Consider the following 14,677-nt stretch of genomic DNA (forward strand, 5'->3'; position numbering starts at 1 on the left):
ATCTCTCAAAAATAAATAAACATTAAAAAAAAAATTGTTTTTAATTTCTGCTTCTAGTATGTTTTGAGTGAAGTCAGAGAGAATGTGACTGGGGCCGATCAGAGCATGAAATTACAAGTCCAGGCTATTGGCCATCTCCTCTTTCCCACTTGAAGTTTTTCTTGCCTCACACAGCCCCACCTCTCCTTGCCCATGTCAACACCCTAAGCTGAGAGCCTTAGCTGAGATGGCAGAAATGCCAGGAAGGGTCCTCTACCCTGTGACAACACAGTGTGGACACAGCATGTATGTCCTCTGACCCTAGATTAGGTTTTTTTCAACCTTAACACTAATGACATTTTGGACCAGATGGTTCCTCAGTTTGTAGTGAGGAGGGAAGTTATCCTGTCTACTGTGGAATGTGACCAGCATCCCTGGCCTTTACCCAATAGCACCTCCCCAGACAAAAATGTCTCCAGACGTTGCCAAATATTTCCAGGGGCGACAAAATTGCCCCACTTTAGCTCCTCACCCCCATCCGGTAGAGAGTCACTGTTACAGACCAACTCTACCAGGCATCTGATGACCCCTCCCCTGCCCCGAGCTAACTTTTTCCACCTTCTGTGCCTTCTCACTAAGTTTTGCCAGGCTGCGTCAGCAGTAAATGCTGTGACTGTGTTGGTGACAGCCTACTGGCAGGAGCCCTGACCTCCAAGCTCCGAGGGAACCCAAGAATGGAGTCTTCTGCTGAGAGCCAATTAGAAATGTTTCCAATCAGTTCTACATGTTTTTCCTTTTTTGACTCCTTCCCCATTTGTCACCCTGTTCTTTCATTCATATGCAGGAAGAGGGATACGAATTCGGGATGTCCTAAAAGATGAAGAAACACTGACGCTATTTCTCATGAAAAATATTGGCCTGTCTGACTCAGTCGTCTACCTTCTGGTCAACTCCCAAGTTCGTCCTGAGCAGGTGGGTGGATGTCACTGGTCCCTGGAGTGGAAAGGTGAGCCCTGAGCCTGAGAAAAACAGGGGAGACCTTGCATTATTTTTCCTTCTTGCTTTCACATTCAGAATCCATGCTTTGTTCCAAATATTCAGAAAAATACCTGGGGGTCACTTGAGATAATGGGCCTTCCCATCATAGGATTCTGAAGCAGGCCAAATCCTGGAAACACTTCAAACAGCTCAGATTTTTATAGCTGGAAAGAACCTTAGAGATCACGTAGCTCAGACTCCTCTTATATTTGAGGAAACTGGGGTTTCTTCATGTATTCATCAAATACTTAGGGACATTTTAGGTACCAGACTACAGTGTGAACAATACAGGCAAGCCCCTGCCTCTGGGAGCTTACATTCCAGTGGGAACAACAAGTAATAATCAAATAAGCGCTTCCAGGTTAAGATAGGTGCTGGGAAGAAAACGTGACAGAGTTGGGAGTTCGGGAGGAGCTGGGAGGCATGGGGTGGGGGCCTACTGAAATGAGACAGTCAGGGAGAGCCTTTCTGCCGAGGTGGTATCTGAGTAGACCTGCCTGAACAGAAGGCAGCCATGGAAATAACTGGAAGAGGAGAGTTCGGTGCGAAAACAGGCCACGCATGCGGTGTCTGAGTGTGCTGAGCTAACCTTCCCCGGGTGGCAGACCTCTGATTTCCTGCATGTTTTCTTCTCGGTGCCAGGCAATCCGCATTGCACATTCTGACCTAATCCCCCCAGAATCTATTTCATGCACCTTCATAATCTCCTATAGGCATTCACAGTGTGTTCACCACTAACACAAGACTTTCTCATCTGTGAAAGTCTGGGCCTCACAGCCTCCTGCCCAGCCTCCTGGGCCTGTGGGTTCCTGGCGTGATGAACACGGTGAGAATGTAAGATAAGCAGTGGCCCCATAGTGCAGACGCCCCTCCTGCCTTTCCTGGCCAGGTCTGCACCTCCTCCAGACCCCAGGGAAGACTGAGACATAAACAGAGAATTTCAGAGCCGGTGTCAGTCCTGAGATAAAGTCTGAGCCCAGAGGAGGGAGGGGGATCCCACCCGCCTGGGCAGGGCTGGCTCCGTGGAAAGGGGTTTTCAAGCTGGTTCCCTGCACAGCAGTAAAGAAGCCCATACCTGCTTTTCTGGCTTCTCAGGCCCTGAGGTTTTCCCTGAAACTTCCTGAGGGGAACAGAGGGTCAGCCTTGAGGTGGTCCATCAGGGCCCTTGGGACTCAGTGCCCACAGCACCCAGGCCTTGTCCCTTGAAGTCAGGCCTGGTGGCCCTGCTCTGCTCTCCCTCCCACCCCCACCTGAGGGAGTGGTGGCTGCAGCATTGATGGCTCATTTTCCCCTTTGCTTTCTCTTAGCTCATAAAACTTAAGTCCTGGAAATGCCTGTGATGACTTCCAGTTGGTAATAAAAGGGAGATGGAGATAAGGGCAGGAATTTAGGGGAAATTTCTTTCCAGTTCCTCACTGGCGTGACATTTGGATCTCTAGTTGCTGTGCTGCTGGCATCAGAGCTGAGCCTCTCACATGGGGAGAAGGGGCCAGAGTCACTGGCTATTATTTAGGCTGCTTGCTCTGATTAGCTGGTCCTTCCCTGATCAGCAAACGTGAGAGCTTGAGTCGGGAACCCCAAACTCCTGCTGCTTGCAGATGCCAATGCTGTTGTCCCATCTCTCTCTGGGCCAATCCTGTTGTCCCAGCTCTCTCTGGGCCCCCCCATGCCCTCCCTGCTTCTCAGCCTGGTTGCGGGCTACACCTGCCTCCTGATCTCTAACTCAGTCTCCATCCAGCTGTGCAACTCCTTCCCAGCACCGTGCACCAGAGCTTTCCCCTACGGCAGCAGTGTTCTCTCTCTGTGCTGTCCAATATGGTAGCCACTAGCCGGATGCGGCTGGTAGCACTCAAGACAGGGCTAGTACAGCTGAGGAACTGAATTTTAAATGTGATTTAATGTAGATCACTTTAAACTCATTATTATTATTTTCTCAATGTTTATTTTTGGGAGAGTGAGAGAGAGGGACAGAGTGAAAGCGGGGGGAGGGGCAGAGAGAGAGGGAGACATAGAATCCCGACGCGGGATTCGAACTCATGAACCGTGAGATCCTGACCTGAGCCGAAAATCAGAGGCTTAACTGACTGAGCCACCAGGTGCCCCGTGATTACTTTAAATTTAAAAAACCGTGTGTGGCTTACAGCTCTCTGATCGGTCATTCTCAGCAAACATGGGATTTTGTTCTTCACCATCAGGACTGGATGCCCCTCCTCGTCCTCTCTGCCTGGCATCCGAGCAGGTCTCCCTCCATCTAGGAAATTGTTAGACGATGAGAGTGGAATAGTTGTCTGGCTTGTCCCTCACCCCGCTCCCACACCCAGCTCTGTAAACTCCTGGACTTGCTTCAAGGTCCAGCTCAAGTGTTGCCTCCCCAATGAAATCATTCATAATCCCTCCTTTCTTTGTCTTGCCCCCTCCCTCTTCCCTACTCAACAAGGAGCAAAGAGGTAGTGATAAAGCACAAGCTCTCGGTTCAAATCTCAGCATGGCGGCACAGTTAACTATGTGACCTCAGGCAAGTTAAATAACCACTCTGTGCCTCTGTGTCCTTATTTGTAAAATGGAGACAGTAAAGGTGCCTACCATATTTGATTGTTATGGGGGTCAAAAAATTAATATATGTAAAGCACTTAGAACAGTGCCTGGCACACAGTAAACGCTCAGTAAACCCTGGCTATTCTTAACACTTCCCTCTTCTGTGCTCTGGTTTCACTGCATTCACTTTAGCACTTACCTGCTCTTTAAATGCCTGCATTTCCAGCTAACCGATAAACTCCTTGGAGAGCAAAAAACTCACCTTATTTTCTGTATCCCCAGTAACCGTTTTAGTCCCTGCAGAAAGGGACTCAGTGAAAGGGCATTGAATGGATGAGTCACTGAATGAAAGAATGAGCTGGAACCTCTGTGGTATCCCAGCTTTTCCACTAGCCTGCTGTGTAATTTTCTCAAGTCACCTAACCCCTCCTCCATCGCTTTTTTCCCCTAGAATATTAGAGGTTTGGACAAAGTGAGCTCATTGATTCCCTCCACCTCAGAATGTTTTAGATGCTGGGATTAGGGTTGGGGGTGGGATTTTGCCTGGGGATAAGAAGCAGAGTGTGGGCAAAACAGAAAGTCTCTGTTGGAACATGCACCCAGTTACAGTCCCCTGAGTTTGATGGAGTCCACATCAACCCAATGTCAGCCATGACTTGTGCCTCATTTAGCGGGTGATGGGGTGGGGTGGAGGGATGTAAGTAGTAGAGCCTAAACCTGCCCTGCTCTCCTGCCCTGAGAACTGTGTAATCTGAAGGTTTGAGGAGACTACAGAGACCAGGGAAGCTCAGGAACCTGTTCACAATACCTAGGTGTCAGGAGTCCAAGACTCCAGGAGGCCAGTTAGTATCCTAGGTGGCCAAGGCTCCCTGGGAAGGGTTGAGGTCTCCTTGGTCTCTGAGGCCATCATGGGGACTGTGATTCAGGATCCAAGAGTCACTGCCCATGAGCTCCACAGGAGCTGTAGGCTGTGGGCTATCCAGCAGTTAGGGTCACCAGATCAAACACAGGATATCCAAGTTAGTTTGAATTTCAGATAAACAAATGATTTTTTAGCGTAAGTATGTCCCATTTGGACTCTATTTGGAACATACTCATACTAAAAGGTGCTCATGGTTTATCTGAAATCTAAATTTAACTGGGCATCCAGTATTTTTATTTGCTAAATCTATTGAGAAAGGAGAGAGGGGGTTGGTCTCTTGCCATCACTCTGAATGCATCCTAGCCACTCCCACTCCTCAGCTTCAGGGGAGTAGGTCCTGATGGTACCTTAGCATCATGCTAAGAATGGATCTCTCACATTTTAAGTGGCTCTCTGATAAAATGAGGCTTGGGAGCGTATAGTTTCCTGTGGCTGCTGTAACAAACCACCACAAACTTAGTGGCTTAAGACAACACAAATTTATTATGTTCTTGTTCTACAGGTCAGAAGTCTGAAAGTCAAGGCGTTGGCACGGCTACATTTCTTACTGGGGAATCTAGAGGGAAATCCATTTCCAGTTTCCAACATTCCTTGGCTGGTGACCTCCCCAGCAGTGGCTAGTCAAGTCTTTCTCATATCACATTATTTTGACATTGTGTCTTCTACCTCCTTCTTCCACTAGGTTTAAAACAAAAACAAAAACAAAACAAAACAAAGCAAAAAACCCTTGTGATTCCATTGGGTCCACCCAGATAATCCAAAATAATCTCCTGGTCTAAAAGTCAGCTATTTAGCAAGCCTTAATTCCACCTGCAATTCTAATTCCCCTTGCCCTACAACACAATGTATATACAGTTTCTGTCTGTTAGGACATGGACACCTTTGGGGTGGCTAGTATTTTCCTACAGGGAAGTTTCCAATTTTGCTTCTCTTGCCTGCAGTTTGCTCATGGAGTCCCAGACCTGACACTGAAGGACATCGCCTGCAGCGAGGCCCTCCTGGAGCGCTTCTTAATCTTTAGCCAGCGCCGTGGGGCACAGACAGTGCGTGATGCCATGTGCTCCCTCTCCCAGGGCACCCTCCAGTGGGTGGAAGACACTCTGTATGCCAACGTGGACTTCTTCAAGCTCTTCCGTGTGGTAAGGGAGACATTTAGCGGCTTACCTCGTGGAAGGTAATTCCTGGGTGCAGTGGAGCCTGTCGCAGGTCATCAGGGACTCACAGATTGACAGGAAGGCTTGAGCCTGGCGTTCACAGTTCTTAAGGAAACTCCAGACTCCAAAGACCTAAGGAATCTTGACTGATAATATATCTAGAGCAGTTGTCCAGGCACCCAGGAGTCACTGTTGGGTTCACCATTAGTTTTGTGGTTATGAGAGAACCATGGGTGGGGGAAGAATTACAGAGAGGGAGGGAGGCAAACCATAAGAGACTCCTAGATACTGAGAACAAGCTGAGGGTTGATGGGGGGTGGGGGAGAGGGGAAAGTGGGTGATGGGCATTGAGGAGGCACCTGTTGGGATGAGCACTGGGTGTTGTATGGAAACCAATCTGACAATAAATTATATTTAATAAAAAAATTAAAAAAGTAAAAAAAGTTATGTGGTTATGTAGTTACGTGGCTAGGTTCACCCTTAGTTATGGGGCAGGTCTGAGTCCACTCCAAATGTGGGACAAATCCTCTCTACCACCGCTAGCAGTGGTGGAAAGGAGAAGGCCTGGTTTGACTCCCTGCCCTACCATTTCATAAGATAGCTGACCTTTACTGGCCCCATTACTCATGTACAAAACAAATATAATACTGTATAGAATGTTAACAAGGGAGACATGGAAAAATAAATGTAAAGCATTTAATAAATTTCAACAAATGAGAGCTTCACACTCTGGGTCTGCTCTTGACCACAAAGGTTGCCTTTTCTGGGTAGAAAAGAGTAACAGAAAACTTCATAGTCTCAAAAATTTGGAAAGCCCTCAATTAGCTCAAACCTGTGTTCTAGAACTGCATCCCAGACACACTTCTTGGGACTTGATAATACCTCCTCTTTTGCTAGGAGGATGAGCGGGAATTATAAAAAGGAGGTGAAGAGCAGCAGTTCTCACACTTCAGAGTGTATTAAAATCATCAGGGCAGCTGGTAAAAGATGCAAGTTCCAAACTGCCATCCCCAGAGACTGATGCAGGAGATCTGGGCTGGGCCCAGAACCTGCCCTGTTACATTAAGGGATTCCAGTGGACATCATTGCAGGCCGTGCTTTAAGAAACACTCAAAATTAGAATCCTTCAGAGAAGATGACATATATAATAATATAATAACTATATACAGTTATACATATAATTATATATAGTTATTATATATAACTTAATATAACTTAATAATTATATATAGTTATATATAATAACTATATATATAGCTCATGTATATATAAATGTTTCTAGGATCCAATTGTGTTTTTTCTTGTGCCTACATTTAAAAAAATTTTTTTTCAATTTTTGCTTATTTTTGAGAGAGAGAGACAGAGCATGAGCAGGAGAGGGGCAGAGAGAGAGGGAGACACAGAATCTGAAGCAAGCTCCAGGCTCTGAGCCATCAGCACAGAGCTTGATGTGGGACTCGAACTCATGAACGGTGAGATCATGACCTGAGCCAAAGTCAGACACTTAACAGACTGAGCCACCCAGGTGGCCCTCTTGTGCCTGCATTTTACTTTCTGAAACTGTGTTGTAGGAATACGTCAATCATGAGAACTTTGTTGAGGAATTTGCGTTTTGCCTTTTTATGGTTGCTCTCTCAAGTCTGAGAAAATCCACTCTCAGCTTGTCTTAAAAAGCAAGCTGAAAGCTTTTAAAAATAAAACAAAATAAAACAAGACCCCTCCATTTCTGGCAGAGTTTATACTTCATTCCTTTCGAAGTGTGACTCTCCCTTAGAATGTTACTCTACAATGTTCCCAGCTCATCTCATCGGGTGGGTCTCCAGAGTGGTAAGAGGGGTCGGTACTTATGGATGCCATCACCACTGAGAGCCCAGGACCCCAGAAAGCTCTCTTGGCTCCCCATGCCGCAGGGAGAATTAAAGGCATGTAGTTCAAACTTCTCTGTCCAAAATTCCAAAGGGAGTCAATTTTAGACTCATTCCTTGGTTTGCTTTTAGAATCGGAAGAGGGAGTAAGGTGATAAAGATCCCTTATTCTGGACAGCTGAACACCAGCACAGCTAGGGACTAGTACCTGTGTTTGCAGAGGTGTTAAAGGGCCCTGGGCACCCAGGATCGTGAAATCTTCTGGTCACTAGAAAAAAGACAGGGTTATGCATCTCTTTTTGAAGTACCTTGGCTTCTGGAATAGGCAAATGTACCTTTAGGGCATGACCACCAATACTGGGAAAACAGCTTGTAGCAGGATAATGGGGGACCTAGGCAAAACTTTCCATTAGGGACTAGAACCAAACTCAGGTCACTGGCTTCAGAACGACCAGAAAGTCTTTCCTTCTGTAAGTGCTAGAGTTCAGAAACCAGAGGAGAACTCTGGCTGGTCGTCCTCACTGACCTGAGACCTGTCCTGCGTGGTTGCTCACAACCTCTGTACATGTGTTCATGCACTCAAACCTGACCGGGTGCCTTCAAGGGGCTAGGCACTGTGCTGAGGTCAAGTCTCCAGCCGTGAGCCTTGAGCCATGAGCCCTCCCACCCTCACTGAGCTCTCAGCCTGAGATAAGCAAAAAGGTGTTAGAAAAACCAACACTGACAACATTTGGTCACTGTAGCAGTGGTTCCCAGCCTGGCTGCACATTGAACCACCTGGGTAACTTTTAAAAATTACCAATGCCTGGCTCCCACTCCCAGTGGGCCTTAGTGTTTTTAAAAGCTTCCCAGATCATTTCAATATCCAGCTGGGTTGAGAATCACTGACCTAGAACATAGGAGTTTGATTCCCAGGTTGAGAATCACTGACCTAGAACATAGGAGTTTGATTTACAGTCTCAGTTTCTGTAGATGAAGCATAATAATAGTATCCCAAATGCCACTAAGGCTTCAAAGCGCTTTCATTTGATCACCCATAAGACCAGGGTGCTGTGGACCCCATCCTCCTTGCCATTCTTTTAACAAAGACAACTCATAGCCCCAGAGACACCCTGGAGGAAAAAAAAAACTCAGCAGGAAGTGGGTCCCCAAGACGACCCCCTACCAGCATTCTTCTTGCTCCTGCTCCTCTCTGGGGAAAGACGAGACCAAGACAGGACGCATGGAGTGCAAGCAAAGAAGACAAACACCCTGTCTGGTGCCCTTGAAATGTCCTTCTTCATTTGAAAAATGGATAGAGCGGCTAAACATTAAAAAATAATAATAACTAACAAGGAAACCCAAAAGAGATTGCAGGCATGAACACCAGAGTTTTGCTTTTACTGCTCCTGTACCTATCTTCTCAGTGTTTTCAGAAAAACAACCCTGAGGCAGCAGAGAAAGGCTCAGGGAAGACCCTCAGACCCTCTGAGACTGCCATCAGGGAAGCAGGGGCTGCTCCGAGGCCAAGGGTGGGGGCCACTCCGGGACTAGGCTGTTGTTGCAGCTGGTTGGCGGGCAGCCACGCTTAGCTGCAGCACGGGGGAATGCTGCACCTTCTGTTCTCCTGGGCTGTTTCTCATACACGTGTCCGCCAGTGTGCAAATAAGGTTTTATTAAATGCCAAGTTAGTGCTCATTAACAAAGAATGAGCGGCACTATCAGCAAGCCGGTGTGACCATCCCCGCCCCGTGGTGTAAGGTGCGGGGCGTGCGTTAGTGGGTGGGCGTGCAACCTCCAGACCCGGCGGTTCAGCTGAGGGAATCCGGGAGGAGGGTTTGGCCGTTAGCACCAACTGGGGCCAGCTGTGTTTTCCCTCGGCCCCTTGGAGATCAGAAGCCAGTGTTCTCATCCTCAAATAATCCCAACACGGTATCCGCGGCCTGACTCCCACCCCGCCCGTCCCTATACGTACAGTCACGCACACCAAGCGCAGTGCCTGCCAGGGCGTGCGCACAGGCAGGCACGCGCACGCGCACCGCACGCCCAGGGACCTGGGTGGACTGTCGGGTGGCGGGATTTTTCTCTGAGGAGATTTAGGCCCTCCTGGTTTCAGCTGGGCGGAGATAGCTTGAAAGAGGTTGCCTTCACCTGCGGTCTTCTCGGGCTTGATGCCCCTAGCTGGAAAACCAGCAGCTCAGGCCTGGGCCCACGGTATCTGTATCAAGTAGCGTGCGCGCCAACGCTACCTGAAACGTTGCACACCTCGTAAAAATGGTATGTCAGTTTCGGGTGAGGGGTTGGGACGTTTCCCATCAGATTTGGCCCAAGGCTTGCATGCCCCTCCTCCTCCTTCTCCTCCCTCTAAAGTCCTTCCTGTTTTCTCTCCGACTCTGCTGCACAGCTTTGAAATCTTGCTGAGAAGCAAATCTGTCCCTTCTGCTCTGAATGTTTATTTGTGGAAGTTCGGCAGGGGAACGGAGGCTGTGCCAAGACCTGCCACACTGCTGGGAAATCTGAATTTCCCTCCCTTCCCCCTTCTCAATGGCTGTTGATGGAGGAAATTTGGCCTCACGGGCATTTTGGCCCCCGGTTTTCCCCTTTGCAATCGCTTTCAGTGTGGCACAGTTCAGTTTTCCTTACTTGCCCTCAGCCACTATTCTGTCACAGTTTTTACTTTTCTGACTTCATTTCACCTATATCTCTTTCACTGTGGGGTGGCTGAACACTGATTGGAACGCGGAAGGACCCGGTCTTGGGGGGCTGACCATATGCGCCTTTCAATGTCCTGCTTTGTTCTTGGCTCTGCTCCCTAACTTGCTGAATCGTGGGGAATAAATGTGGGTGGACTGCCCCATGTGAGGTGGCCATGGTTTCTGTTCTCTGGGATCTTTCATTGCAGTTTGTTAAATTCAACTTAGCGCATTTCAATTTTCAGATAATGGTGCTGTGTCACAATTCTCTGGAAAAGCCCCAGTCTCCAGGAATTTATAATGAGGTTCCGTTAATGACTTAACCTCATGATTTCCTCTCCCTCCCGATTCTGAATCTTTGGACTGACAACTTTCTCCCACTTCTGTGTGAGTTTTGGGAGGGAGGGAGAGAAAGGAGTGATACCCAGTGCCAGCAGCATGGGCGAGGGGCAGCAGCTGTTGGATGAAAAAAAATGATGTCAGAAATTAGGGTTTTTGCTTTTTTTGAAAATTATAAAGCTCACAGCAAGTATATTTGGTTTATAGCATTAGTATTTGTTCTGCCTGCATCTGTAAAACCATGTATCTATTACAATCAAAATCTCCACTGGGTGAATGGATTTCGGTAAAGAAATAAAGAGGAAATAGGAAAGAGAAACATTAATGTACATTAAATGTGCATCTGGCCAATGGGCTTGATTGTTACTGGTCTACTTAGATTTCTTGTGGGCCCCAGGCATACAGGAGGCCAGAGTGTGTTTTCATGATACATGAGATGTTATTTTCATCAATTTAAAAGGAAAAAAATACTGAGAGGTCAAAATGAAAATCAGACACAAGAGGACCCCTGCGAAAGTTGCTCTTCTGATAACAGGTCCTGGGTCCTGGCCTTTGCTTAGCAGATACAGATTGAGCACCAATGTATTAGGGATCAGGTTCTCTCCAGGGTATACTGGTTTTGAGAAGGATTTTGGCCTCAGATAGTTCTTAACCCTTTTATGAATTAGGACTACCTTTGAGAATCTGATAACAGCTCTAAACCTTTTCCCTAAAGAAAAAGAAGTTCACGTAGACACACAGGGTAGAAGTTTATGGAGTCTGTGAAGCCAGGCCCTAGGTTAAGAACTTTTGCATTAAAATTTCTTTCTTACCTACTATTAGTATATGTCCTTCCCTCATATGTCCTTCCCTCAAGTGTCTCATAGTCACAGATTCTTCCTTAACTCTCCTTATGAAGTAATCAGCTTCTCCCCTGAGCATGGGACGCAGTAGTGAGAGGACCAGAGGCTGGGCAGCCTGCTGGAGCACACACAGATCTGGGGGTCAGGACACTGGGTCTTGGCTCTGGGTTGGCCCCTAACTTGCTGTCATTTAAGTGACAGTTTGCTTACTTGCTACACACTTGCTCCCCATTTGTAGAATCAAGATAATAAGACCTATGCTAGTTGTCTAATGTGATAGTGAAATTCACATTAGAGAAGAGATGGAAAAGCACTTTGAAACAAAGCATTTTTGCTCTTACCAAAGCAAGAATGCAGCCACTTTGCAGAGGCCCCGTTGCTCCCTTGTCATTGCTACACTCCCAGAAATGTTCTGCTCAAACACTTAGGTAGGACATTCTCCTTTCTCAGACCCCTCAGACTAGCAACAGTCTGTCTCACGCATTGACCTTTCAACTGCCCTTAGATTCCACACCCAGTTTTGCTTTCATCAGCCACAAATATCGGGACTAAAGTCACAGCAGAGGAAAAAAGGCCTAGTTTCTTTGGAGCCAAACAAAGTCCCATCACTTGTCTGTTCACATACTCCAGAGCCCACCCTCTCATTCAGATGCTCTGTCCCTTCCAGTCTTGGGAGACAGCATGTCTCTGTGACCTCTCCTGGTAGAGACAGTTTGGCATTTCCCCCAACCCTGAGTGATTTAGTCTGAATTCTCCACTCATGACGCATTTCCTGGTACTCAGGGTGTCCCCTCCTGGTTGCCCCCTCACCACTGAAGCCTGCTTCCTCTCTTTTCATCTGATGCTTAACAACTGTCAGGTTGCAACAAACATACTTCAAATCCACATTCTCCCAGTTGCCCAGCAACAACTTCCCTCCTGGATAAATCTGGATTTCCTGTAGCAGCAGCCCAGGACTGAACACAGCAAGCCTGTACTGTCTATCCACAGCTTCATCTGCTTTTCACCTCTGTCTGGGTGCTTTCAAAACAGCAGTTCATCCTTCACTCCAGAACCTTCCACCAGTTCCCAAAGGCCATGTCATCCCTGTAAATACACTTTTAACCTGAGGCTACCTATTTACCCTTGTGTTAGATAGATCCTCAGCTTAGAAATAATACTGTTTTCCAGATGGTCTTTTTTGAATCGGAGAAAGTAAAACAAACAAAAATCTCAACTCACAAAAACATTCTTTTGTGTGTCGGCAGAGTGGTATCTGTTTAATTAATCTATTGGGTCTAAAGCATCAGCAAATATTGCTCAAACAAGATTTTTTTTTTTTAGTAGCTAATATCCTTTATTCTTCCTTAGCAAAAAATAATATGTAGTCCCAAAGGACAGACATATTTCTTATCCCTTGAGAACCCAAACAGAAACCTAGTATAGAGTCTTTTTGGCTGCCAGCTAGGTCCTTCTATCCATTTCTTGAATACAGATCAAGGCCCAGGGATCCCCTCCCCCCACTCCCAGACCAACCACACATGATGGGAAATGATAGGGACATACCCTTTCCATAGCCCTGTTTATATATCCAGTCTTTCTAAGGAGGCCTAATCAGACCTTGAACTTGGGTTGACAGTGCTGAGCCCGGTTGTGACATGGAAGGGTTACTTGTTATTTGGGAAATTAAGAGAATGTGTTGGCATAGGAAGCAGTGGGGTGCGTGTGTGATTGAGAGACAGAGAGGGAGGATACTTGCCATTTTGGTCTCTGACCTTTTTTCCAGAAATGTTTTTACATTTCCATTCAAATAAACTTATAGTCTCTTCCGGTTCTTTTGGCAGGAACAATCCATGTGAATTTGAATAGATAATGGGGGAGGAAACCAAAGGAAGAGGAGATCCCTGGGAAAGTTATTTTATAATTTATGGCAACATCAGTCAGACAGTCGGTGACTAGATATGCATGGAGAGTTCTCTAGAGGGGGTAGGCACTGTTCTGAGATGTAAATGGTAAAAGAGATGTGAATACGAGACCCCCATCATTTACCATCTCCACTGGAAAGAGCTAGGACAAGAATTGCAGATATGGTATAAGCACATTACTGGAGCTTAGTAAATATATGAATAATGAATATTACTATTAGCAAGATCGAAAAAGAGAATATTAACTAGATATAAAAATGCATCTCAAGCTGTTGTTCCTCCTGTCTCCTCTCCCCCAAATTCCTGGTCTTGTTCTTATCTGGCTATGTCTCTAGTCACTCTCTCTTCACATTCCTCCCTCCACCTGGAATTCCTGGCCCTCCCTTTCCATCCACAAACACTGTCCTCACCCTCAGGACCATCACCTTGTCTTCTTTCGAACAGTAACCTTTCCTGTCCCCAGGTGGAACTGACCACTCCTTTCCTGTAAGCCACCATTATATCTGTAGAGACATACGTCATGGAACCTAAAGCCTCAATATACTCTGTCTTTTTCCCACTAGATTATAGTTAATTTACTCATTAATTACTATAAAATATTTATTGAGCATCTGTTGTGCACCATGCCGTGAAGATACAAAATTAAAGCCTATCTTTATGCTTACTATGCTTTATGTTTACAGTATAGTGGAGAAACAGACACATTACAAATAATAGTAAACCAATATAAAAATGATAAATGAATGCCCTGAGAATTCTACTAGCAGCTAGGAGGAGCACCTAATTCATGGGGAAGGAAGGCTGAAAGAGCATGGTAGTGAGGGAAGGAAGACTTTCTGGAGAAGTCAAGGTGGTTTCAGATGAGTTGACAGTGGCCACTAGGAGTGGTGGTGAGAATGGGGTGGAATGGGATGGATTGGCCATTTTATTTATTAGGCTCTGAAGTGATAGGTGTAGCTTTGCAGAGGCCTACAAGAATGTTTGAGACTTGAAAATAAAAAAAAATTATGGCTCTGAAATACAAAGAAAAAGCTTTAAAACTGAAATTAATAAGCATTACATTGAATGTTTAAGGAAGATAATATTATTCAAGTTTAGTTAAATTTAGTATTCATAAAATTTAAAATTCAAAAGCTAGTTTGCAGTCCAACTTTACAAACATTCCTAAGTATTTGCAATGATTGCTAAGAAATCATATTGGATCATTCATTAAGTGAGCTACTCAAAGCTAAATAATTTCAAAAGCAAAATTAAGGGCCTTCAAAAGTGTATATGTAGAAATATATCTATATTGATATGTAGATATGACAGACACAGGTGCTTTTCACGTGTGCGTTGTTTGAATTTGATGCAGGATGGAGTTTTAAGACCAGACTATGCCTAGAACCTATGGAGGTAAAAGAGAGGGGATGGAGAAAAGATGTCCA

The 14,677-nt window shown here is 46.0% G+C and overlaps 1 protein-coding gene across 4 annotated transcripts in view; it reads left to right on the plus strand.

Annotated features, from left to right (window-relative positions):
- ABCA4 (ATP binding cassette subfamily A member 4) overlaps nucleotides 1-14,677 on the plus strand; it is a 131,619-nt gene that overhangs the window by 16,837 nt on the left and 100,105 nt on the right. For 3 of the 4 annotated variants that reach the window (XM_019457550.2, XM_053892260.1, XM_053892261.1), the window contains exons 5-6: nucleotides 824-951; nucleotides 5,416-5,613. In XM_019457550.2, coding sequence (XP_019313095.2) covers nucleotides 824-951; nucleotides 5,416-5,613 — 326 coding nt within the window. Of the gene's footprint in view, nucleotides 1-823; nucleotides 952-5,415; nucleotides 5,614-9,514; nucleotides 9,750-14,677 lie in introns of those variants that run through there. The other variant, XM_053892270.1, reaches the window with a different exon arrangement.

This window comes from Panthera pardus, unplaced genomic scaffold (assembly GCF_024362965.1).
Source record: "Panthera pardus isolate Hobbes unplaced genomic scaffold, ASM2436296v1 HiC_scaffold_11, whole genome shotgun sequence".
NCBI lineage: Eukaryota > Metazoa > Chordata > Mammalia > Carnivora > Felidae > Panthera > Panthera pardus.